The following is a 25,741-nucleotide window of genomic DNA, read 5'->3' as shown; positions in this document are numbered from 1 at the left end:
TGTCTGGCTGTGCCGTTATTTATTGGATACAAAGCAAAAGGGGCAGGGTAAAGAGTGTGAGTCATCTCCAATGATAGGTAAGGTCACGTGGGTCATGTGTCCACTGGACAGGGGGCCCTTCCCTGCCTGGCAGCGGAGGCAGAGAGAGAGAGGAGACAAAGAGAAAGACAGCTTACGCCATTATTTCTGCATATCAGAGACTATTAGTACCTTCACTAATTTACTACTGCTATCTAGAAGGCAGAGCCAGGTGTACAGGATGGAACACGAAGGCAGACTAGGAGCATGACCAATGAAGCACAGCATCACAAAGAGATGGTTAGGCCTCCAGATAACTGTGGGTGAGCCTGACTAATGTCAGGCCCTCCACAAGAGGTGGAGGAGTAGAGTCTTCTCCAACTCCCCCGGGGAAAGGGAGACTCCCTTTCCCGGTCTGCTAAGTAGCAGGTGTTTTTCCTTGACACTTTTTGCTACCGCTAGACCATGGTCCGCCTGGCAACAGGCATCTTCCCAGACGCTGGCGTCACCGCTAGACCAAGGAGCCCTTCTGGTGGCCCTGTCTGGGCATAACAGAAGGCTCACACTCTTGTCTTCTGGTCACTTCTCACTGTGTCCCCTCAACTCCTATCTCTGTATGGCCTGGTTTTTCCTAGGTTATGATTATAGAGCGAAGATTATTATAATATTGGACTAAAGAGTAATTGCTACAAACTAATGATTAATGATATTCATATATAATCGTATCTAAGATCTATATCTGGTATAAATATTCTTGTTTTATATTTTATTATACTGGAACAGCTCGTATCCTCGGTCTCTTGCCTCAGCGCCTGGGTGGCTTGCCACCCACACAGTAGGTAATATGGTTAGTACAGTATTGTCACCCTACAGAAAGACACGAGAGAAAATGATCTCTATGTTGTGTTTACTCTGGAATGAGAAATGACTGTGGCTCGGAATGTGTCGAATGACAGGCCGCCAGGGCAATTGTGAGGGAAGGGGAAAGGGAAGATTTTACCGGAAAAAAGGGGGAGGTTCACAGAAACTGCTTGGAAACAGAGTTCATTGGTTCCAGAGCTCAAAGCCAGAGTTGTCAGTTCATTGGTGGAGATGCTGTTACTGGGCACGTGTGTTTTCTGAGAGCATCTTATCTGAATTATTGCAGTCCTAATGGATGTCTAGTGATGAACCTTGTCAACTCATCTCCCTGGCGAAGGCTGTACCCCTTCCCCCTTTTCCCTCAGCCTGCTCTAGGTCTAGCTCCCAGGTAAAACAAAAGCCTAAGTGTCAGCGATTTGGGAGCCTGAGTCTGCCCCACAACTGGAAACCGCCTCACCTCCAGCCGGCATTCACAGGACTGAGTCCCCAGGACCAGGGCCTGTGCCCAGGTGTTCCGCTCCTCTTCTCTCTGACCTCCTGCATTGCCCCACCACAGGGCACCGGTGCTAGCAGGGAACAGGGCGGGTCTGCTCATTTCCCTCTTCCTGTCAAAGAGGGACTTTGGCATGAAGGATGTGAAGCTGTTTTCTGTGGGGTTTGTAGGAAGTCCTTGGAAACAACTCTCATCTCAGACATGTAAATACGAGCTCTGCTCTTTCATGCGTTCCCAGCCCTAATTTGTCGGGGTCTGACAAAAGTGATTTCATCCTGGTATCTTCAACATTCACAGTGCCTGAAAACATGGCAAATACTTAATAAACAGTAGTAGCAATAGCAGTTACCTAAAAACTGCTTACTTTATTCCTAAGCAGTCTGCAGGCATTAACATTTTAAGCCTCAGAATACTATGTGAGGTCAAAACTATTAATATTTCCACTACACATGAGGAAACAGAGGCACAGAGAAGTTTAGTGACTTGTCCAAGGTCACACAGCAAGTAAGTGGCAGGGCCAGGGTTTAAATCCAGACAACCTGGCTCCAGAGTCTGCCTTTAAGCCCCCGTAAAGACCAGTCATTGTAATCATTGTCCCAATCATACCATGTTCTGGGCACTCCATGTTAGCGATGATCTTAGAGGTGGAGAGAATCGGGATTTTTCTCTAGGGAAAATAACCTGCCGGGGAATGGTGGGCTTTCTGAGGTTGAGAAGCTCTCGGTGATGGGAGGGAGAAATGAACCACAGTGCTTAAACCCGGGATGGTGACTGGCTAGACAGTGAGTAACTGGGGCCACTTCTCAGTAGCCCAAGTGACTTTAGAGCAGCCCACAAGCTGTGGACCTGTGGAGTGTCAGCCTGGCCCGGGGAGCAGGGGAGCGAGGCTGGGCTGCCTCTGCCCTTCCCCTGTCTTGTCTTGGAGCAGGACATTCAAACTCAATACCCTGCAGGGCCCCAGCATCCCAGCCATCACCTCCCTGTGGCCGGCAGTGGTGGAATCTGAGTGAGGGGAGGAAATGGAGCTAGATGTCCCAAAGTTCATGAAATCTCTGCTGCTGACAACCTCTATAAGGCTTAAGGTTTATAGAGTTGACATGTTGCTGGTGCCACTGGAGTTAATCCCCAAGAAGAGAGAAACAAATCTACCTTGCTCGGGGAGGTCACGTGTGCTCTGCTGGGAAGCTGCCTGGAATGATAGGACGTTGGCATGGAACCACAGAGAGGAAAGATGCAGGGGCAGGGCCACCAGGCATATGGCTTTGCTGTGGCCCATAGTCCTTTACAGTTTTTGGTGGGGAGTGGAGAGTCAGGTCCCCGTGGGTGCTGAGCCAGCCCCTAGCAAGCAGCATCTGTGCAGAGCAGGGACCAGTCCTTGTGGGCACCGAGAACTTCCAACCACATGCATGGAAGTGGGTCTGGTCACGGGAGAGCGCAAAGCAGGAAACAGCTCTGGTTTTATCACAACAGTCTCCCAGCTATGCAATATCAAATGTTCACTGTGCAAACACTGCACTGGCTTTTGGATCCCTCAGGGTCGGGGAGGAGCGGGTGAAGGGACATAGGGTCTGCGAAGATCGTACTTACCTAATGGGGAGTCTAACCTGGTGGCAGAGCCGCTGAATGGCAGAAGCCCCAGCACGGGTTTTTTTCTGGAATGAAGGTGGTCTCTGGATTGTTCAGCAGGGCCGCCACACTGCATGGCTCCTGGGGTTAGCATTTCATAGGCCTTCATGTGCTTGGTGCCTCCTGGGGGTCCTGCCACCCTGTGGCCCTGCAGGATCCCCTCCTGGCTGGGGCTCCCACTGCCCCACTCCCCGGTACAGGCAGTGCTCCTTCCTGACAGCCCCTGTTCTAACAGACCCTCTGGACACGGGCTCTTTCTGCTGGGGCCACGTGCCTCATAGGTGGTCCTCCTGGGAAGGCTCCCTTCCAAGAGGATGCAAGGCCAACAACCTTCCTTGGGGTCAGCCCACAGGAAAAAATGCCATTTGCCCTGCCAAACCGATTTGAGTAACCTCACGTCCAAGGGGCTTATAAGAAACCTGTGCCAGATGCCCAGAAAAAGCCGTGCAGCAGGGCCCAGGAAGAACAGAAACTCCAGGGCCCTCCTGATCGTGGCAGTGCCGGGGACCTCAGCAGTAGGGTGTGGGGACACCCCCAGTGCTCTGACCCCAGCAGGCCTCAGCCACGCCCCTCTGGCCATCTGCTTTCCCTCCTGCCACCTACTCTCGGCTCATCTTCTCCTCCAGCTTCTGCCCACTCAGCTGCTTCTCCCTCACACCTGGGCTGTCTGTGGCTGATGTGGCCTCATCAGCATCTTAATACACAATGGCCTTTCACCCACAGCACCCACTGCTCCCTGTGATGGCTGGATGCTCTTGGAGTTTCCTCATTCATACCCCTTACAGTGCAGATAGCTGAGATCCAGGGTAGCACCTGTGGACTGGGCTGCTGAGGCTCACCCTCTCTTAAGTCATATGCCTGCTTCCCATCCGGAAGGGCTGAGGGGTGGGCAGTGCTGGCAGCAGGGTCACCAAAGGTAACCCTTGTTTTGCCAAAGGGCTGCCCTCCCTGGGAGCTCTGGGAATGGCTGACATCTAACTAACCTCTGTGGTTGCCACTCCTTGGCCCTCACTTCCTTGCTCTGTCCACTACCCATGTTGCTCTGTTCCCGAAGGGGAAGGGGTTCCACAAATTCCACCCCTGGGTGGGCTGCTATTCCCTGACTGCTGCAGCCCAGAACCATGACCCCCAAAACAGAAGTGGACAAAGGCTCTTTGGTCCCCAGAGGGTGTCCCCAGAACGCCTGGCAGGGGTGTCAGCACCACCAAGTACCAGGAGAGTGGTGAGGGGTGTCGGCAGCCCAGGCTGCAGCTCCAGGCGTAAGGGAGGGAATGCAGGAAGGACTCGAGTTTGATTTTCTCTTCAGGGGGAGGCCTCTACCTGCTGGCAGCTCACCGTGAGGGTCCTGGAGGCGCGGAACCTGCGCTGGGCTGACCTGTGTGAGTAACCGCCCTGTGTGCTCTGTCGGGAGCAGGGAGGACCAGATTCCATAGGAAGGGCCAAGACGAGTGCCCTGGGGCTGGGCTGGGTCACCTGTGGTGACCGCCAGGGTCTTGGTAGGAAACTGGCATGGCTCATGGAGAGGGGTGTGGGGAGTACTCCCTCACGAAGCCTTCCTTAACCTTGGCAGTGAGTGAGGCCGACCCTTACGTGATCCTACAGCTGTCGACCGCACCTGGAATGAAGTTGAAGACCAAGACGCTCACCGACACCAGTCATCCTGTGTGGAATGAGGCCTTCCGTTTCCTTATCCAAAGTCAGGTCAAGGTGAAGGCCCGGGACTCCTGGCCACTCCCCTGTGAACAGGCTGGACCCCCATGCAAGGGTTCCTGGGGTCGAGCATGCTTCCTCTGGGGCTGTCAGAGAAACTCTCAGCAGTAGGGGGGTCTCTGTGCCCTGGCCTGTCTGTGCTGTGTGCAAGGGAATGTATGAAAGAATGAACATGGTCCTTTCACCAACTGGCTGTGGGACTGACTCCCACAAGCTGGGTTCCTCTTGAAGCCCAGCTATGAAACAGAGACAGTAAGAGCCCCCTCCTGATCGGGTCACTGTGGGGTGAGATGAGATAATGCGTGGAAGACCGTGAAAGATCACCAGCACATACCTTAGGGTGCACCTCAGGGAGCCAGAAAAGCCAGGGAGAGAGAGAGACACAGACAGGGAGAGAGGAAGAGGGAATTATTTGACAGACTTTTATGTGTTTTGTTTTGTTTTTGAGACAGAGTCTTGCTCTTATTGCCCAGGTTGGAGTTGAATGGCGCGACCTGGGCTCACTGCAACCTCCGCCTCCCAGGTTCAAGCGATTCGCCTGCCTCAGCCTCCCGAGTAGCTGGGATTACAGGCACCCACCACCATGTCCAGATAATTTGTTGTATTTTTAGTAGAGATGGGGTTTCACCATGTTGGCCAGGCTGGTCTCGAACTCTTGACATCAGGTGATCCACCCACCTCAGCCTCCCAAAGTGCTGGGATAACAGGCAAGAGCCACCATGCCCAGCTCAGAATTTTATGTTTGATAAAAACAAAAATTAGAAGGAGGAAATTTGAAATTGAATAAGATTTCCTTATATTTAAGTTTTACAGTTTTTTTTTTATTTTGAAGCGCAGACGTGTGGGGGCATAATGATCTTCTCTGACTCTAGACATCAAGTAAGGGCTCAACAGAGGTGAGCTACTCTCACTATGAGCAGGTAAAATGCTAAGTCGCTGTTCCTGGTTCCTAGAATGTTCTGGAGCTTAGCATCTATGATGAGGACTCAGTCACGGAGGATGACATCTGCTTCAAGGTTCTCTATGACATCTCAGAAGTCCTCCCTGGCAAGCTGCTCCGGAAAACCTTCTCCCAGAGTCCCCAGGTGAGTGGGTGGGTGGGGAAGTCCCCGTGGGCCCCACTTCTTCCGACTCCAAGCTGAGGAAGTAGCTATTTCTCCCACCTGTTGGGAGGCTGCTGGGGTGAACTCAATCACAGAAAAATCTAAACCCCTTCCAGATATATTTGCATTTTAATAAGCAAGGAAAAGGCTTCACTTTACAGTTACAGGCTGAATCACCCAGTGGAGGAATTTTAGCCACCTGTGGCAGGAAGGCCACCCCTCAAAACACAGCTCAGCATCCATCACTCCTGCTGGTGGTGCCAAGGCCTGCTTTGTGAAGGCCTCACCTCCCTTCCTGCTGCAGCCTGGGGGTGGGGACGGCAGAGTTCGGGCGTCTGGGCCCTCCTCAAGAAAAAGATATGGGTCCTGCACATCATGCCTCCTTTGGCTGTGCTCCTTGTCTTCCCCTTCAGTCTTGCCCAGAGTTGTGGGACCTCCAAGGGAGGGAGACCTGTTCTCTGCAGACTTACTAGCTGTGGGCAATGTGGGCAGGTAGCCCATCTGGCCCCATACCTCAGTTTCCTCATCCATAAATTGGAAATAATTGTACTAACGTGCCTCCCTTAGAGACCGCTTGAGAGGATGAGATGACACCTGTAAAAGAACTGTGTCAACTCTGAAGACACAGGTATGTGCTGATGACTTGCTCACCCTCTCTGATTTCAGGGAGAGGAGGAGCTGGATGTGGAGTTCCTGATGGAAGAAACGTGAGTAATGTCACACAGCCCAGGGAGTGTCTCAGGACTCAGGCTCTGTCTGAGGAAATGGCCCTGACCCAGATCTCCCTGTGGTCAGTCCAGCCTGACTGTCCCTCATCTCCTACCCCTGCCAGAGAGGTCTGGAGTGGGGCGGGGCTTCTCTTAGGGAAACACAGAGAGGAAGGCCGATGTTTTCTCTCCCTGCTCTCTCCCCTCCCCTCTCCTCCTGTAAAGCATCTCCCCTTGCCCTGAACCGAATCCAGGACTTACAGAGTCCTCAGCATCACCCAGGGAGACCCCACATGGGCGGGAGCGGGAGGTCAATGCAGGAAGCGTTTGCCTTTGCATGGTTTGATTTTTCCAGGTCAGATCGCCCAGAAAACCTCATCACCAACAAAGTCCTTGTGGTAAGCACCTTCCCCAGGCTTAGGGGAGGGGCCCCAGAGCAGACGCTTGGGGAGGGAGGGCAGCTGCCTGGGGTGTGGACCAGCAGGGACAAGGAAGGGGCAGGGCTTCGTGGTAAAACCACCCCTAGCCTTCCAGCCAGGTGGTCACCTGGGGCTGTGGGTCTTGGAGGGGCCTGGAGCTAAGGGGCACATAGAGAGAGGGGAGGCAGGGCTCTGCTGAGAGGAGGTTCTGGCCCACGGCTGTTCGGGGTGCTTCCGGAAGGTGTTTAGTCACCTGCGGTGAACTCATAGTTCCAGGGATTGACTGAGTGCTTCCCTGGGAAGCGGTGAAGAAATCAGGTAGGCCAGGCCCACCTTCCGGTTGTTCACGTTGAGGTCACCGAGGCTCAGAGGGAGTTCCCAGGGCGGTGTACTGCCAACCTAGGAGGATCAGAGGCTCAGGCAGCTCCTCCTTGGGACTGGGGAGAGTCCTGGTCAACGCTCCTGACCACGGGCTCACGAAGCTGCAGTGGACAGAAATGGCCGCAAGGTGGCGAGCGGGCGACGCGCTAGATTATCACAGTGTCCCAGACCAGCAGCCCAGACCTGGGAGCAGGCGGGTCCAGGGTCACGTGCGAAGGCACCTAGAGCCCAGCATTTAAGCTCCTAGGGGCTGTTTGATGCGCGGGTATTACTTTTAAAAATACACATGAAAATAAAGTCAAGCCGATGGCACTGCCTCTTAGGAGGTGATGGAGACACACAGCAGGTGGGCAAATTCAGTGATTGTGTGGAGCGTGGGTGGCGGGCATCTGCTGGTATGCTTCACAGACAGCATGCAGAGGCTCCCTTGGCAAGGCCACGGGGGCCTGGCCTTGTCATTGTCCCCCAGTTAGGCCACAGAGGACAGCCAGGAGATGTTCTGAGGGTTTGTCTGACGCCCCGTCTACCCTCCTATGGATGGGCGGCTTGCTTAGATTATTTGGAGTTGTGGTAGAATACCTCCTCCAGCTCCAAGCCACAGGGAAGCAAGAGAAGAAACAGCTGTGTCTGAGGGCTGGGCGCTCTAGGAGGTTTCGGGAGTTTGGCAAAGCCAGGAGAGCTGGAGGGGAGGTGTGGAGCCAGGGCCCTCCTGGCTGCTGGGGAATATCAGGTTCAGCCGCGGCAGAGGATCGGCGATGGGATGAAGGGCCTCTGCAGCCAATCCCATCCTGAGCCCACACAACTCCTTGTGTGTTTGGTGGATTTGGGACAGTGGGGCTCAGAGGGTTGAGGTTGAGGGGACCTCAGCTTACCCTGCAGAGGCCCCTGCCCATGATGTGGTCTTCCCCAGGCCCGAGAGCTGTCATGCCTGGATGTGCATCTGGACAGCACAGGGAGCACCGCTGTGGTTGCAGGTGAGACCAGCTTAGAACCAGGCCTGGACTCTGCCTGGATGTGGGGATGAGGAGGATTGCTGGGAAGCCTGCGCAGGGCAGGAGGCCAGCAGCAGGGTAGAGCTTGCCTCTCTCTTCTCACCCACATGGCACAGAGGGCCACGCATCTCCGCTGGGCAGGAGGGTCCCCTGACCTGGGGGAGAGCATGTTGCAGAAGGCAGGAGTCCGGGATGGGGGGTTGTGGGGCCCCGTGGGCTGGGAAGGGCCCTTTTCAGAATGCTGTTGACGATGGCCCAGCCTCCCAGGCATCCTCTGAATCCAGGTGGTGGTGCTGCTGTCCCAGGTCCGAGCTGGGGTTCCGGGCTCTTGTTCTCATGCTACCCCGCCTACTCTCTCCCTAGATCAGGACAAGCTGGAGCTGGAGCTGGTGCTGAAGGGGTCCTATGAGGACACACAGACATCCTTCCTGGGCACAGCCTCTGCCTTCCACTTCCACTACATGGCAGCCCTAGAGACAGAGCTGAGCGGGCGCGTGAGGGTGGGTCTTGGCTCTAGACCTCGTTTGCAATCCTAGGCTTGGGCAGCTCCAGCTGCAGCGGGCCCCTCCCTGCCTTCCCTGCCCACCAGGGCCAAGGCCCCTGTGGCCTTGTCAGCCTCCCCTAGTTAGGCACCTCACTCTTGGCAGACACAGAGGACCACCAGTGGCCAGAGCGGGCATGGGGCTGCTGCACCATATCAGTCTCTGAATCCTCCAGCGGCCCCTCCAGTGATACCCTTAGAATAAGACATGACATCTGTGCCCACATGTCCCTGCACAGCCTGGCACCCGCCCACCTCTGCCGCCTCATTTTGTTCCACACTCCCCCCATGCACGATGCCTCAGCCATCCTTGTCTCCTCTCTCATTTCCAATATGCCAAGTGCTCTCCTGTCCCCAAGTGGCTTCCTCCAAGGCTGCCTCCTCCTCCTCCTCCTCCTCCTCAACATCTTAGCTCAAATGGTGGCTCTTCAGAGGGTCCTCCTTGACCCCCACCTCAAATAAACCCCACGCACTCCACCTTTGGTTGCATTAGAAACTGTCATATCACACCACTTATTTCCTTCACAACACTTACTAACATCAGTTCATTACCCATGTCTTTATAAATTTATACATGCTATTCAGTGAGAACAATGCCTTCATACTACATAAATATTAGCTCTTATAATTTTATAATTATAATTATGATACTTATCAATATTATAATATTCTGTATTATCAGGGAGAGTGTGTCTGTCTGGATTGTAGTCTAGATACTTAGTAGGGATTTGTTGAATGAATGAATGAATGAATGATGCTTTCCCTTCAGAGCTCCACAAGCAATGGCTGGAATGGGGACAACTCAGCTGGGTACCTCACTGTGCCCCTGAGGCCCTTGACCATTGGGAAGGAGGTGACTATGGATGTTCCTGCTCCAAATGTAAGTGGCCTCAACTGGATGGGAAATGCCAGTAAGAATGAAGATAAGGCTGAGCTCTGTGGCTCAAGCCTGTAATCCCAGCACTTTGGGAGGCCAAGGCAGGCGGATCACCTGAAGTCAGGAGTTTGAGAACAGCCTGGCCAACATGGCGAAACCCCATTTCTACTAAAAATGCAAAAATTAGCCGGGTGTGGTGGCGCACGCCTGTAATCCCAGCTACTCAGGAGGCTGAGGCAGGAGAATCGCCGGAACCCAGGAGGCGGAGGTTGCATTGAGCCAAGATCGCACCATTGCACTCCAGCCTGAGCAACAAGAGTGAAACTCTGTCTCAAAAAAAAAAAAAAGAATGAAGATGAAAGGGACCAAGTCCCCAGGGATACCCATGTGCCGCTTAGGGTCTAGGAGGGTCTGAGCAGAGTCTCTGGCTTTGATTTCAGGCCCCAGGAGTGAGGCTGCAGCTCAAGGCAGAGGGCTGGTAAGGGACATTCACATCTGTGGGGACAGTGAGAGGCGGGCATGCAGGAGGGGAGGGCTATGGACAAAGGTGGTCCTTGAGATTGGAGGAGAGGGCTTCTTTGGCAGCTCATTGTGGGCTTGGCCAGCCAGTGGCTGAGCTATGCAGGTGTCCCCTGACCCCTGGATCCTCCATTGCCACAGCCCTGAGGAGCTGGCCGTGCACCTGGGCTTCAATCTCTGTGCAGAGGAGCAGGCCTTCCTGAGCAGGAGGAAGCAGGTGGTGGCCAAGGCCCTGAAGCAGGCCCTGCAGCTGGACAGAGACCTGCAGGAGGATGAGGTCTGGGGGTGCAGAGGGATGTGTGTGCAGATATCCTGGACTGGCCATAAGGGAGTACCTGATTCCTATGCCTCTCCAGAAACTCCAGTCAGTGGAGAGTGGGCATGTGTGTGGAGACATGGGAGCGTGGGTGGGCTTTGTGGTTCTAACTCCCTTGGGAGCTCCATCCTGAGCTGAGAGCCATTGCTTCCAGAGGAGGGCTGGACCCAGCTCTAACCCTGACTCTATCAGGACCCAACTATGCGGTCCCTTCCCTGGAGACAAGGAGCGGGGCGGGGCCCTGGGTGAGACAGGAGGCAGCTGGCCCCTTTCCTTGTTAATCCAGCCTGTGTCTGTGTGTGGTCCAGGTACCCGTTGTGGGCATCATGGCCACAGGAGGAGGTGCCCGGGCCATGACCTCGCTCTACGGCCACCTATTGGCCTTGCAGAAGCTGGGCCTCCTAGACTGTGTGACCTACTTCAGTGGCATCTCTGGCTCTACGTGGTGAGGATCCTGGGGGACTGGATGGCAGAGACAATCAGGGGCCATAGCGGGGCAGAGTGGGCACCAGAGGGACAATTTGTGTGGGGAGGCCAAGTAGGTGTGAGCATTGTGATCTGATGGGCGCTAAGCAGCTTTCCCACAAGGAAGGAAACAGACGTTTACAGAAGCCCTGCCGTGAGCGAGGCGGCGCAGGAGGTGCATTCCGGATGTTACTGAAAGGCTGTGAGGTAGCTGACTCAGATGCAGCTGGATTTGAGTCCGGGCAGCACCACTTACTGGCTGGCTGACACTGAGCAACTTATCTCCTCTGATTCTCAGTTGACGCAGCTCCAAACGGACAATCATAGCACACACCGCGTGGGACTGGGGTGGGGGGATCACCCAAGTAAAGCACTTAACTTAATGCCCAGCACAGCCAGGAGTTCCTAATTGGTAGCTCTTTTTATCTTTCATTGTTATTATTGCATTTAATCTTCACCACACTCGAGGTAGATTCCCTTATTGTCCATTTAAGACTGTGTAGACATTGAGGTCGAGATACTATTTTTACCTAAAGCTAGCATTACCTCCCTACGCCCTCACCCCGCAGCATGACGAGGTGCAGCATCCCGCTGTTAGAGATTCATTCCTTTGAGTCTTATTGAAATGCGACTTTGAGGAGTAAAAGAAGAGGAAATGCCTCAGAGGAGTTTAGGTGACAGCTGTTGACAAGCAGAGTGTGAAAAGGCTTCAGGACAGGACCATGAAGATGGGAGTGGGGTCCAGAACTGGGCTGTCCAGTACAGTAAGCCACTATGGTAGCCACTAGCCACATTGTTTATTGACCACTTGAAATGCAGCCAGTCCACATTGAGATGTGTTATAAATACACAGTGAATTTGGAAGACTTAGTTTGAAAAAAATAGAAATTACATCAATAACTGTATTTATTACTTGTTGAAATGATATTTTTGAATATAGCGAATTAAATAAAATATTAAAATTAATTTTTACAGGCTTGTATATCTTTTTAATGTGGTTACTAGGAAATTTAAAATTCCGTGTGTGGCTCACATCGTATTAATATTGGACAGCGCTGATTTAGAAGGAGAGAAAGCTCTGAGACCCATTTACCAGATCGGCAGAGCCTTGGCGGCAGGAGCCAAGTGTCAGGAGAAGCTGCCGGGTGGGAAGCAGGAGTTGCAGCGCCCCATGCTGGGCCTCGGGCTCCTACTGTTCTGTCCCCTTGTTCTCCCAGGACAATGGCCCACCTGTACGGGGACCCTGAGTGGTCGCAGAGGGACCTGGAGGGACCTATCAGATACGCCCGGGAGCACCTGGCCAAGAGCAAGCTGGAGGTCTTTTCCCCAGAGCGCCTGGCGAGCTACCGCCGGGAGCTGGAGCTGCGGGCTGAGCAGGGCCACTCCACGACCTTTGTGGACCTGTGGGCGCTAGTGCTGGAGTCCATGCTGCACGGCCAGGTAGGGCGCCTGCGCACGTGGGGGAGACGCGTGTGTGCACCGCGGGGGCGAAGGCAGAGCTCCCAAGCAGCTGACATGCGCATGCGTATTTCTTGCAGCGTGGAAGAGCCAGTGTTTTAGTGTCTGCCTCACTTTAGAATGCTGCCTTTCTGAGTTAGCAGATTCTTTAATTAATTGCTATAAAACAGAAATTTCTGGATCTCCCAAAAGCTGGGAATGAGTCGATGTCAAAGTCAGTTAAGCAAACAAAGCTTTTGTTTTGAATGGGTAAGATTGCTAGAACCGTTTTTATTTATCCTGCAATAGGAAATTTACTGTTCTTCTTCATCTTCAGGGTGCTGTTAAAAGCACAAACTCTGTAACCAGATTGCCTGGGTTCTAACACCAGTACCTCTTACTAGCTGTGTGTCCTTAGGCAAGTTACTTAACCTCTCTGTGTCTCCATTTTCTGATCTGTACAATGGGGATAAGAATAGTTCTTAAGTCATAGAGCTGTTCTGAATACTCAGTGATACCTCACCATAGAATAAGCATTAAACGTCAGCTATTATATTTCTTTAGTATTCTAACAGCATCAAGACAAAACTAAACATACATTTTTTTAAAAAATTACAATGCTGCTTGAGAGAAAGCTTAGTAAGTTAACTGCTGAACTTTACACAGATACAATTATTAAAATCAGCTATTTTTTCACGCTGTTGTTTTACCACACATAACTATCTGAACAAAGCTTCAAAAGCGTTTGAAACAATGAAAAGACAAAGTATGGAATATATTAGTAGCAGAAGGACTCATCTTTATCTTTGGGTCAGGGGTTTAATCAAGTATGATTATCATGGGAGGGGAGGAAGAAAAATTCGTTAATGGGTATAAAAATAAATTTATATAGAAGGAATTTGAAAAGAATGATTATCATGTAAACTAACCAAAAATGAATTTGCCTTCAACTTTTTTCTTTAAATATTATTCTTACTGGTTAAGTACAACACTGCTTAGAAACTACCATCCTTATTTGTTATTAGCTATACATATTCATTATGCAAATCTCAATCTTTATTATTTATTATAAAAATCTTCACACCTAAGACATTGAATAAAGCATAATGACATAATGAATATGCATGACCTTACCAACCAGCCTATGAAATGAAATGTTACAGATACAGTTAAAGCCCTTTGTATACCCTCCCCAGTCTCATTTCACTCCTGCCCCAGGGGCAAACACCATCCTGAATTTAGGTTTATCATCATGTTGCAGGGCAAGGGAGCCTCAAAACTGGGGTTCCACCCATGGAGATTCTTGGTGTCCCCCAGGAAGAAATTCAAGTGTTAGCTGGTGGTAGAAAAAATAGCTTTATCAAGGGCACAGTGTTACAGCTCTGTGACTGCTCCTGCAGAGCAGGGCCACCCATCAGCAGTGTGTCCAGAGCAGCAGCTCAGGGACAGTTCCACAGTCACATTTATACCCATTTTTAATTACATGCAAATTAAGGAGTAGATTATTCAGAAATTTCTAGAAAAAGGTGGTAACTTCCAGGTTGTTGCCAGGGAATGAGTAAACTGTCATGATACTGGTGAGCATGTCTTACAGAGAGGTGCTTTCAGCCCTTCCCTGTTTCAGCCAGTCTCCAATCTAGTTCGAGTCAAGCCCCGCCTCCTACCTCATTCCTGTCTCAGAGATTAGACACTCCTCCTTAATCTTAACAGGGCTGCAGAAGGGTAGAAATCTGTCTTCTGTAACTGCTTCCTGCTTATGTTATGGGCGTAGGCCCTGGCCAAGCAACAGAGGAGTAAAAATCTCTGGATACCTGATCTAAGGGGCCCATAGGCAGAACATTTTAATTCTCCTGGTCAGTAGGCAGGATGGATTGGAAGCCTTGTGCCAGCATTGTCTTTACCTGGAACTATTGTAATCTAAAAGACACAAACTTTACTAAGAGGTTAATCAAACAAGGGCCAAAGATTAGTAATAACAAAATAGCTAACAAAGGTCCTAGGAGAGGTAAGAACGAGGTGAGACTTGGGAAGGCATTTTTGATTATGTAACCAGGGCACTGATCCCAACTATATCTGTTGATGTGATGTATCACATTTATTGATTTGTGTATGTTGAACCATCCTTGCATTCCTGGGATGAATTCCACTTGATCAATGGTGAATAATCTTTTCGATGTGTTGCTGAATTTTGTATGATAGTATTTTGTCGAGAACTTTTGCATTTATATTCATCAGGGATCTTGGCCTGTAGCTTTCTTTTTTTGTTTGTGTCCTTATCTGGCTTTTGTATCAATGTAATTCTGGCCTTGGATAATGACTTTGGAAGTATTCCCTCCTCTTCAATTTTTTGGAATAGTTTGAGAAGAATTGGTATTAGTTCTTTAAATGTTTGGTGGAATTCAGCAGTGAAGCCATCAGGTCCTTGACTTTTCTTTGATGGGTGATATTTTATTACTGCTTCAATCTCATTGCTTGTTATTGGTCTGTTCAGCTTTTCTATTTCTTCATGGTTCAATCTTGGTAGGTTGAATGTGTCCAGGAATTTATCTATTTCTTCTAGGTTTTCCAGTTCACAATATTTTCACATATATATCCTTAAGAAAAATATGATATTATTTGCATGAACAATTTTGTGCAAGTCTCCTTGTATACCTGCATTAAAGATTCTCTAAGCCTCCAAGATACATACCCAGTAGTTAAATTGTTGGGCCACTGGGTTTGTGCACCTTCAACTTTCCTAGCTCTTGCCAAACCATTCTCCAAAGGAGTTGTGTTAATTCACACTCCCACTACCAGTGTATAATAGTTGCTTTTTTCTCTATATCTTGGGCAGACTTTTAAAGTTTTGTTTAACTATGGGGTGTGAAAGGAACATTTATCATAGTTTTGCATTTCTTTGATTTTTAGTTAGACAGTTGATGTTTTTAAGTATATTTATCATTTGGGCTTCCTCTTCCATGAATTACCTATTCAAACCCCTTTCCATTTTCCTGTTTAATTTGTCTTTTTCATATTGTTTTGTAGGAATTCTTTATGTATTCTCGATGTGAATCCTTACCAGTTCTAATGGTTTTAATGCATAATTTCAACATAATCTAATTTATCATTCTCCTTTATGGTTTGTGTTTTGGGGAGTCTTCCTTTTCACTCCCCCAAAGTTATAAAATATCTTCCTATACATTCTTATACAATTTTTAAAGATTTATTTCTTACTAATAGGACTTTAATCCACCCAGAATTTATCTCCAGGTATCATGTGGATAGGGATCCAATTTTGTTTTTTCTCACATTAATAACAAATTTTCCCAGTCTCATCTATTGAATTTTTTCTCCACTGATCTGCATTGCTAATTCTGTCATGTATCAGGTTTCATATATTTTTCATATATTTATATTCCTGTGACTCTTCCTGAGTGCCCTATTCTGTTCCAACAGGACAGATTCTCTATCCCTATGCCAACAGCACACTGACTAAAGTTTTGTGATAAATCTTGGTATCTGATAGGCCAAGTTACTGGTCCACTTGAATTGTTCTTCAGAATTCTCTTGGCTGTACTTGCCCCTTTGCTGTTTCCTTCCTTCCTTCCTTCCTTCCTTCCTTCCTTCCTTCCTTCCTTCCTTCCTTCCTTTCTTCCTTCCTTCCTTCCTTCTTCCTCTCCCCTCCCCTCCCCTCTCCCTCCCTCCCTCCCTTCCTTTCCTCAGAGTCTTGCTCTGTCACCCAGGCTGGAGTGCAGTGGCACAATATCGGCTCACTGCAACCTCTGCCTCCTGGGTTCAAGCAATTCTTGTGCCTCAGCCTTCCGCTTACCTGGGACTACAGGCATGCACCACCATACCTGGCGAATTTTTGTATTTTTAGTAGAGATGGTGTTTCACCGCTTTGGCCAGGCTTGCTTTGAACTCCTGGCCTTGAGTGATCTGCCTGCCTCAGCCTCCCAAAGTGCTGGGATTACAGGTGTGAGCCACTATGACTGGCCTGCTGTTCTAATTATATGATAGAATCACCTAGTCATGTTTTGCGATAAATGTTGTTGGGATTTTTATTGAAATGGCATTGAATTTATGAAGCCAACTTAATTACTAGAAATATTTTCATTTTATTACTATGTGCTATGTAGTCTTTGGATCTACTGTTTAAGTTCATATTCAGTTTTGATGGTGTTGTGTTTTAATAACTGACTTTCCTGCTGAGTGGCAGCAATTAGTTACTATAGAATGGGAGAAGCTTGTTTTAACAGTTCACTTTACAAGGTGCTAGAAAACGCAGTTTGATCCTAGGCTATAAAGCAGACTTTTATTTAATTACCATTGGATACTCCAGTAATGACTTAATGCACGGTTTTATGTGCAAGCTTTATAGACATTTTTAGAAGACCTTTTTTTAACTGTTCACAAAAATAGAAATGCTTGTGGTATTATTAGACACCTATATATTCTTAAAAATGAAACTGGACAACATAGTGAGACCCCATCTCTACAAAAAGTTAAAAAATTATCTGGGCGTGGTGGTGCACACCTGTAGTCCCAGCTACTCAGGAGGCTAATGTGGGAGGATAGCTTGAACATGGGAGGTTGAGGCTGCAGTGAGCTGTAATCACCCCACTGCATTCCAACCTGGGCTTTAGAGTGAGACTCTGTCTCAACAAAAGCACCTATGCTATTTTTAAAATTTTGTCCCGATATGAAAGGTTTTCAATTTATTATTTTTTTCTTCTGGTTATCATACCTTACCTCTTAAAGCCAACATTCATTGTAGACTTTACAAAATAATGTTTTCTTCAGGCAATTTTAGTGTCAATTTCTAATTTTTTAAAGACTTTAGATAAAAACAGGTATTTATTACCTCTATTATGTAATAATCTAAAATACCAAAAGTCACTTACAATGTCAGAATATATAACTCCATTTATGACAAATCACAATTTCATTAATATTAATAAATATCATACCCTGAAACTTTGCTCAGAATGACTATATTAGTCTACATACATCTTTAATATTGATTAGGTTTTTATAAAAACCCACTTGTAAAATACACTAGCTATAATCAGTGCTTCTCAAACTCTCATCTCTTCGAAACTTTTTTCCTCAGTCTTTTGCTGGCAAGTACTGAACTGTTTAGAAGCTGCTTATTATTCCTCAAGGAGAAACTCAGAGTGGTTCTCTTATCCTTTCCTAAGAGCTGACACACTTTCCTTCCCTTTAGTCTGCATTGCCGGTACTGCACCAAGCTCCAGTGTTTCCCATGGGACCCTCGAATCATCAGAATGGTGTTCTGCAGGGTTGGGGTTACTTGCTTGGAAACTGGGGGGTTAGAGACTGAGAGTCCTGCCGCAGCTTACTGGTGAGCCATTAGATATACCGGGTGGGTTTCAGTAGATGGAGGGGTGTGCTGACCTTTTTCCAGAACTTTCCCTAGGGCATAAATTGTGCAACTGTAGTAAAAGGACACATTTTCCCTAGTCATATGTATCAAAAGAGCAACAGAGTTTCTAAATAAAAAGATTTTGAGAAGGGGTCACGTACACACATTTGTACCTAAGGACTGACTTGTACGTACACCACCACCATCAGTGGCAGGGGATTGAGCCCTATTTAGAGATATACTGCAAATTCCCTATAACTCATACTGGGGACCATTGGAAAATGGGGTGGAAAGATGACTGTGGTTGACACATGAGTGTTCTCGTCAGGGACAGAAGAGCTGCCAGCAAGGAGGACACACACACTGGGTGTGTTGAGTTTTGCCATGGATGTGGGAGAGGGACCCTCCTTGGGTAGGCTGGGTAGGAATCCTCACACCTGGCTGGGCATCAGGATCATCTGAGGGTTTTTAAAAGGCAAACTCCAAAGTGACTTCTGACAGGCTGATTCTCAGGGGAGACCCAGAAGTCCGCATGCTTCACATGCTCTCACGTGTACACGTTCACTGAGTCAGTCTGATGATAAGGGCTGCTGCGGCAGGTTGGGAGCCTCTAGAACTAGACACTCTTCCATCTTGGAGAGCCCAAAGGAAGGATGACGTATTCATGGTACACATACTGCCCAGTAGAAACAGCCCAGGGCTGACAGCGTCAACCTCAGCTCTGGCGGCAGAATCCTTCCCAAGGTGGTGCTCCAGGCAGGCACCACCATTCGCCTTGCTGGTGCTTGGGAAGAGCTCTATTTGCAATTCTAGCTCAGCATAGAATGAGGCCTTTCTGTTCCTTACAATTCAGGGAGGCTCTGTGGAGGCTCCCCCAAAAGGCAAGCTATAGTCATTGCCATCAAAGAGCTTGGGCCAGGCATGGTGCCTCACGCCTGTAATCCCAGCACTTTGGGACGCCAAGGCAGGTGGATTGCTTGAGCTCAGGAATTTGAGACCAGCCTGGGCAACATGATGTAACTCCATCTCTACAAAAAATACAAAAATTAGCCAAGTGTAACTTGTAGTCCCAGCTACTCTACTCGGGAGGCTGAGGTGGGAGGATTACTTGGGCCTGGGAGGCGGAGGTTGCAGTGATCCAAGATTGCACCACTGCACTCCAGCCTGGGTGACAGAGTGAGACCCTGTCTCAAAATAAAATAAAACAAAGACAGAGCTTGGAGCTCTATTGAGGAGGAAATTAAGAACAGAAGGCAAGAATAAACAATGGGGTACAACCTCATGTTATGCAAAGCAAGAAAGAAGAGGGACGATGAGGGGGAGGCAAGGATGTCAGGAAAGCATTTGGGAGGAGCTGAAACTTGAACTGCATTAAGGTGAACCTAGAAGAGGGGGCAGTCCATCCCCTGGCATAGGTTGCGGTATATGCTAAAAGGGCATTGCTGCATCCTTTCTACAAAGCAATACGTGGATGTGTGCATGTGTCCTTGTGTCTGTGTGTCAGTATCCACACCCACTTCACCCTTAAATCCACGAAGATGGGCCTGGAAGCACCGCTGGCATTGTGGTCCCTGTGAATGGCCCTCGCTGGAGATTCACAGTACACAGCCTGCATGCCCTGTCCAGCGACCCTGCATCTAGGGCTGTTCAGAACACAGGGGCAGGAGTGGGAACTGACCCACATATGGTCCCCAGACCCCAAGGGAGGAGCTGCCTCCTCACCCCCAGCCTGGTCCCCCATCCTGCCCCTGTCCTGGCGGAGCCGCTGCCTCCAGGGTACTCCCAGCCTCACTTAGGCCCTGATGCCCTCTGGCCCCAGGTGATGGATCAGAAGCTGTCAGGACAGAGAGCCGCCCTGGAACGGGGTCAGAACCCTCTGCCCCTCTACTTGAGCCTCAATGTCAAAGAGAACAATCTGGAGACACTGGACTTCAAGGGTACAGTTCTACCTACTCCCCTCCCACATACTCCACCCCCCAAACCCTCTGCACCCCGACAGCCCCCAGAGAATTCATGCTGGAAGCTCCGCACAGATTGCCCAACGTTTCGGAAGGTCAGTGGTGCTGAGGGGCTCAGGGCAGCTCTCTGTGCTTGAGAGTGGGTAGTGCTTGAGGGTGTGGACCAAGGGCTGGGAGGGGTGTGGTCAGTCCAGGACTGCACATTCCTCACATCTGCTGCATTGGTGCCAGGCACAGCGGTGCTCAGGCCTGCTGGGGGCAGGGGCAGTGTCTTTGGCCAGAGCTGGGGGCTCCCGCAATCCACTCCCCTCACACTCCTGCCTCTCCTTCCCACCCCATTAGAGTGGGTTGAGTTCTCCCCCTATGAGGTCGGTTTCCTGAAGTACGGGGCCTTCGTCCCTCCTGAGCTCTTCGGCTCCGAGTTCTTCATGGGACGGCTGATGAGGAGGATCCCGGAGCCCCGGATCTGCTTTCTGGAAGGTGAGGGTGGTGGCTCTGAAGGCCCTGGGCAGCCCTGGGCCAGGTGTCTGAATGGACATGGATCCTGTAGCTCAGGTGGGGCAGAACCTCAGGACAAGGTGGAGGGGTGGCGGGGGGGGGGTGCATTGTAGGGGTAGCCCTCGCCCCACTCCCATTTTCCATCAGCACCTGAGGGTGGGGCCGCTGGCTGGGGCCTGAGGCTGACCTCTTTTGGTGTTCCTCAGCCATCTGGAGCAACATTTTCTCCCTGAACCTGCTGGATGCCTGGTATGACCTCACCAGTTCTGGGGAGTCCTGGAAACAGCACATCAAGGACAAGACCAGGAGCTTAGGTGGGAAGGGCAGGGGCACTGAGGGGCCTGGGATGACGCTGTTCCTTTAGAATGCTTGCGGTGTGTGGTGTCTGAGGGGAAGAAGTAAGGGGAAGAAGGGACCAATTTCTGTTTCTCTGGCTTCAGAGAAGGAGCCCCTGACCACCTCGGGGACCTCCTCGCGGCTGGAGGCCTCGTGGCTGCAGCCAGGCACGGCGCTGGCCCAGGCATTTAAAGGCTTCCTGACAGGCAGGCCCCTCCACCAGCGCAGCCCCAACTTCCTCCAGGGCCTCCAGCTGCACCAGGACTACTGTAGCCACAAAGACTTCTCCACCTGGGCAGGTCAGGGCCGTGGCCAGGGGTCCCTAGGTCACAAGGTTGGGCCTCTGGGTGGTGTGGCAGGGACTGGCTGAGGCCTAGGAGGTCAGCATCCACTTCTGGGGTGTGGCCTGGAGACGATCCCCTTGGAAGGTCCTGGGGAAGGACTGGGTGGCATTCAGGGAGTGACCCAGAGGAGAGAAGGGGACATGGATGACCTGTGGCAGGGTGGTGGCCTCTGACCATCCTGCGATTCCCACCAGACTGCCAGCTTGACTCCATGCCCAGCCAGCTGACCCCCCAGGAGCCCCGGCTCTGCCTGGTGGACGCCGGCTACTTCATCAACACCAGCTCTCCCTCCATGTTCCGGCCAGGCCGCAGGCTGGACCTCATCCTCTCCTTCGACTACTCCCTATCTGCGCCCTTCGAGGTACCCTGGTCACCCCAGGGGAACCCCTCTGCCCAGCCAGGCCAAGCTCCAGAGGCGAGCAGCAGGGCCACTGAGCCCCTGCCCCACACCGCCCGGGTCCCGAAGGGAAGGAGAGGTGTCAGGCCTTGATCTGCTGGCTCCTGCCAGGGTCCTTAGGTGGGAAGGCTGGGGTGGTGCAGGGGCCTTGGGCTCCCAGGACAGGTGAACAGGGAGGGACCTCCCCACACCTACTCCAAAGAACAGCTGGACGGAGCTGAGAGGAGACCCTAGCATCTCCATGTCCATCCCCCAGACCTCCCCTGAGACGCTGTGCCAATGTGGGTCCCCTCTCGGCTCTGGGATTTGAACAGTCCAGCAATAGCAATCCAGAATTGGGGTTTTGGGGGGCTGGGGGGTGGGTCTGACCCCACCTAGAGCTTTTAACCAAACAACATTGCACACCACCAGAGTCCTTGGACTCCCCCTGGGTCTCCCTCCGAGTCACTCTGCAGCTTGGCCCGACCACAAACAGGACAGAGCCAGGCTGTTGTCTTGACACTGAAGCAGCTGGTGTGGGCTGGAACTGGCCCAGCATTGACCTGGGCCGGGCTGGTTCTCTCCGGGCCACCTTCTCCCCACCAGGCACTGCAGCAGACGGAGCTGTACTGCCGGGCCCGGGGGCTGCCCTTCCCCCGGGTGGAACCCAGCCCTCAGGACCAGCACCAGCCAAGGGAGTGCCACCTCTTCTCAGACCCCGCCTGCCCCGAGGCCCCGATCCTGCTGCACTTCCCACTGGTCAATGCCTCCTTCAAGGACCACTCAGCCCCCGGTGAGGCAGCCCCTCCCGAGCACCCAGGCTGCCTGGCCCCTCAGAGGCCTGCCCTGGGCCCCCTGGCTGCCCAGCAGAGGGAAGGGAAATGAGTCTGCCAGGAGAAGGCTTCAGGCTAGGCCCATCCAGGCCCACTCAGGCCTTGGAGCCCACCCTGGCCTCCTTGCTGATGCCCACATCCCTGCAGGCCCTCTGTTTGCAGGGTCGCTATGCAGGGGTCCCCTTTGTCATGATGCCAGGCTCCTGCGGCCTTCCACTTGCCCTAGTACCCCCAGCTGCCCAGGGCTCCTCTGCTCTCCTGCTCTGTGGGGGACTCAGTTGGCCTCTCCACCATCCTTCCCCAGCCCAGGCTGGGCCCCTTCTTAGGGAGCTGGGCCTCTCCTCAGGGGTTCCCGAAATTTAAACCCCCATCACATTCCTTCCTATCTTCTCTTCTCACCAACTGGTCAGAATTTTATTTCCTTCTGGTGGGAAAAACTCATTGCTGCCTTTGTGCGATATTCCCAGCTTTCCAGTTCCCACCATCATTCTAGATCTCCCAGCTTTCCTCTGAACATGCTCAGCCCACATCTGAGAATTCTAAAGAACCTTTATCTCTCAGCAAGTTCTCGCTGCCCCCTTGCTTCCACCGTGAGTTCTAAGAATCCATTCGCAAACCCAGTTGACTTCCCCCTTCTGGCTGTTTCCACCTTGCCTCGAAGCGATGTAGAGACATGTGGGGCTGCCTGAATAGCCTAAGGGGTGTCACGCCACAAGGCAATGAAATATGAAATTGTATTTTCTACCACCAAATAGTACCCATCCAAAGAGCACCCTGCCACCCACATTTACATTCCTGGGCAAAGGACACAGAGAGCTGGGAGGAAAGCAGGGGCCCCTCCAGCGGGGGCAGCCCTCCCTGTGCGCCGCTGCCAGGCTGTAGAAGCCCCGGCGTCCTGCTCCTGACACCCCTCCTACCCCTGGGCAGGTGTCCAGCGCAGCCCCGCAGAGCTCCAGGGTGGCCAAGTGGATCTCACCGGGGCCACCTGCCCCTACACCCTGTCCAACATGACCTACAAGGAGGAAGACTTCGAGCACCTGCTGCGGCTCAGTGACTACAACGTGCAGACCAGCGAGGGTGCCATCCTGCAGGCCCTGAGGACCGCGCTGAAGCACCGGACTCTAGAGGCGAGGCCTCCAAGGGCACAGACCTGAGGTTGCTCAGAGGCTGCAGGACCCTCCAGGGCCTGCAGGCATAACCTGATCTGTAGCTGGCCTCAGCCACAGGCCCTCCTGGTTGGAGTTCTGGGCTCTCCCAGGCCTGGGTGGCCTCTGTAGCTGGTCTCACTGCCCAGAGGGAACTGCACACACAGACTTCTCTCTTACGTTCATGGCTGGCTTGAGATGAGTTGAAAATAACTTCGCCAGGCCAGTGTGTAGAACAGCTGGTCCAACCAGACAGACTTTCACACCACAATTACTTCCATGCCTGAGCAGGATAGATTTGAAGTGCAAGCCGGAGGCAGCAGATCAGGAGTAGGGACAGGAAGGACAGGGGATGCCTGACCTGACAGGTGGCTTCAGGCCTCAGGAATCACAAGACATCCTGAACACATTGCCTCCTCATCTTCTTCCTGCTCCTCCACCTCCTCCTCTCCTTGTCCTTCTCCTCTTTGTCCTCCTGCTTTCCGTATCCAAGTCTTGTACTTGTTTAAATTTATTCCTAAATATTTTATTCTTTTCGATAAGCGGAGTTACTTTCTTAATTTCATTTAGATTATTCATTGCTATTTTATAGAAATACAATGGATTTTTAAATGTTGATCTTGTATTCCGCAATCTTGCTGAAGTTGTTTACCGGCTCTAATACTTTTGCGGATTTCTTAGAATTTTCTGTAGACAGATCATGCCATCTCCAAATAGAGATGGTTTTACTTCTTCCTGTCTGATCTGAATGCCTTTTATTTATTTTTCCCAATTGCCCTGAGCAGTACAATGATGAACACACGTTTCAAGAGCAGACATCTTGTCTTGTTCCTGACTCTGACAAGAAAGCATAAGTCTCTCACCATTTAGTGTGATTTTAGCTGTGGGTTTTTCTTGGACATCCTTATCAGGTTGAGAAAGTTCTCTTTTATTTCTAGTTTATTGACTGTTTTATGATGAAAGGGTGTTAGGTTTTGTCAAGTGATTTTTCTGTGTCTATGGGCATGATCATGTGGTTTTGTCGTGTATTTTATTAATGTACTCTATTGCATTAATTGGTTTTTGGATATTAAACCAACTTTGCATTCCTGGGGCAGTTTCCATTTGATTATGGTATATAAACCTTTTTGTTTATTGCTGGCACATTTCTTTTTCTTTCTTTTTTTTTTTTTTTTTTTTGAGACAGACTCTCATCACACTCTGTCACCCAGGCCAAGTTCAATGGTGCAATCTGGCTCACTGCATCCTCAACTTCCTGGGCTCAAGTGATCCTTCCACTTCAGCCTCCCAAGTAGCTGGGACTACAGGCATGTAACACCATACTTGGCTAAATTTAAAAAATGGTTTTTTGTAGAGATGAGGTCTCACCATGTTGCCCAGGCTGGTCTTGAACTCCTGAACTCAAGTCATCCTCCTGCCTCAGCCTCCCAAAGTGCTGGGATTACTGGTGTGAGCCACCACGGCCAGCTGCTAGCACATTTCTTACCTCCCTCATGCAAGGGTGCGTGCACGCATACATACACACACACACCTGGCCCCAGGTGGGGGTTGCAGTGAGAGCTTCGGGACAGACCTTGGCTCAGGGACTGCCCTCATCTGATGTCCCCTCTCAGCTTCCTTCCCTGTGCCTCTTCTGCATTTGGCTTTATTTTGATTCTTCACTTTTTCCCTTTATCATGGACTCTTATTTTTTTAACAGTGATATGGGAATTGACTAGCTGTTGTGTTTTATTTTATGCTGGGCATTTTACATTATTCCCCTTAATTCTCACATTTGCCTAATGTGTTAGGTAGAATTACCGTCTCCTTGTTATCAGTGATGAAACTCAGGATTGGGAAAGGAACAGAACAAAGCATCCTGTGACTTGTCTGCAGGTCCCTGGTGTCCGCCTGATGCACACAAACTTCACAGAGCACCTGTGTCAGGCAGGGTCACCGCGCCCCCGTGACGCAGCAGGACAGAATCAAGGCCACTCCATAAATATGCCTGAGCATGGACAAAAAAATGAGGGCACCGTGAAACCACAAAAATGGCCAAACAGTGCCCTCTCCTGTTTCACGTGAGAGACTGCGGTTTCTCTACCAGGCTTTTCGTCCCTCCCGTTCTTCCACCTCCTGGATAAAAATTGTGAAGATCCTCAATTATAGACTCGCCCCACTCCCTGACAGCACCCAATCCACAGCAACACTTTGCTTCCTTGAACATTTTGTAATGTCACCCTACAAACGCCCAAATCCTTCAATAAGCACCCCCCCACCACACACACACACACACACACACACACACTTACTGAGACTCTGCACTGCCTCCTAGTATACAGTCTTCTTAGTGCAATGGGTACCAGTTAACTCAAATTTGCTTGGCTACTGGGCTGTTCCTGCTGGCCTCTGGCTGGTAGGCGTCCACAGGGATTAAGTAAC

At 50.7% G+C, this 25,741-nt stretch overlaps 1 protein-coding gene across 1 annotated transcript; it reads left to right on the top strand.

The window, feature by feature from the left end:
* Positions 1 to 4,119: 4,119 nt before the first annotated feature.
* PLA2G4D (phospholipase A2 group IVD) lies at positions 4,120 to 24,411 on the top strand. Its single transcript, XM_054666853.2, has 20 exons — positions 4,120 to 4,206; positions 4,305 to 4,377; positions 4,569 to 4,705; positions 5,662 to 5,793; positions 6,478 to 6,518; positions 6,874 to 6,916; positions 8,229 to 8,292; positions 8,674 to 8,810; positions 9,621 to 9,731; positions 10,169 to 10,206; positions 10,389 to 10,524; positions 10,872 to 11,008; positions 12,246 to 12,468; positions 19,650 to 19,767; positions 20,131 to 20,268; positions 20,493 to 20,600; positions 20,727 to 20,921; positions 21,161 to 21,327; positions 21,949 to 22,135; positions 23,103 to 24,411. The coding sequence occupies exons 1-20, from the start codon at positions 4,120 to 4,122 to the stop codon at positions 23,327 to 23,329; spliced, it is 2,499 nt and encodes an 832-aa protein (XP_054522828.1). The 3' UTR covers positions 23,330 to 24,411.
* The last annotated feature ends 1,330 nt before the right edge of the window (positions 24,412 to 25,741 follow it).

This window comes from Pan troglodytes, chromosome 16 (genome assembly GCF_028858775.2).
Source record: "Pan troglodytes isolate AG18354 chromosome 16, NHGRI_mPanTro3-v2.0_pri, whole genome shotgun sequence".
NCBI lineage: Eukaryota > Metazoa > Chordata > Mammalia > Primates > Hominidae > Pan > Pan troglodytes.
The sequence above is the reverse complement of the archived record's forward strand: the minus strand, read 5'-3'. Positions and strand labels throughout refer to the sequence as shown.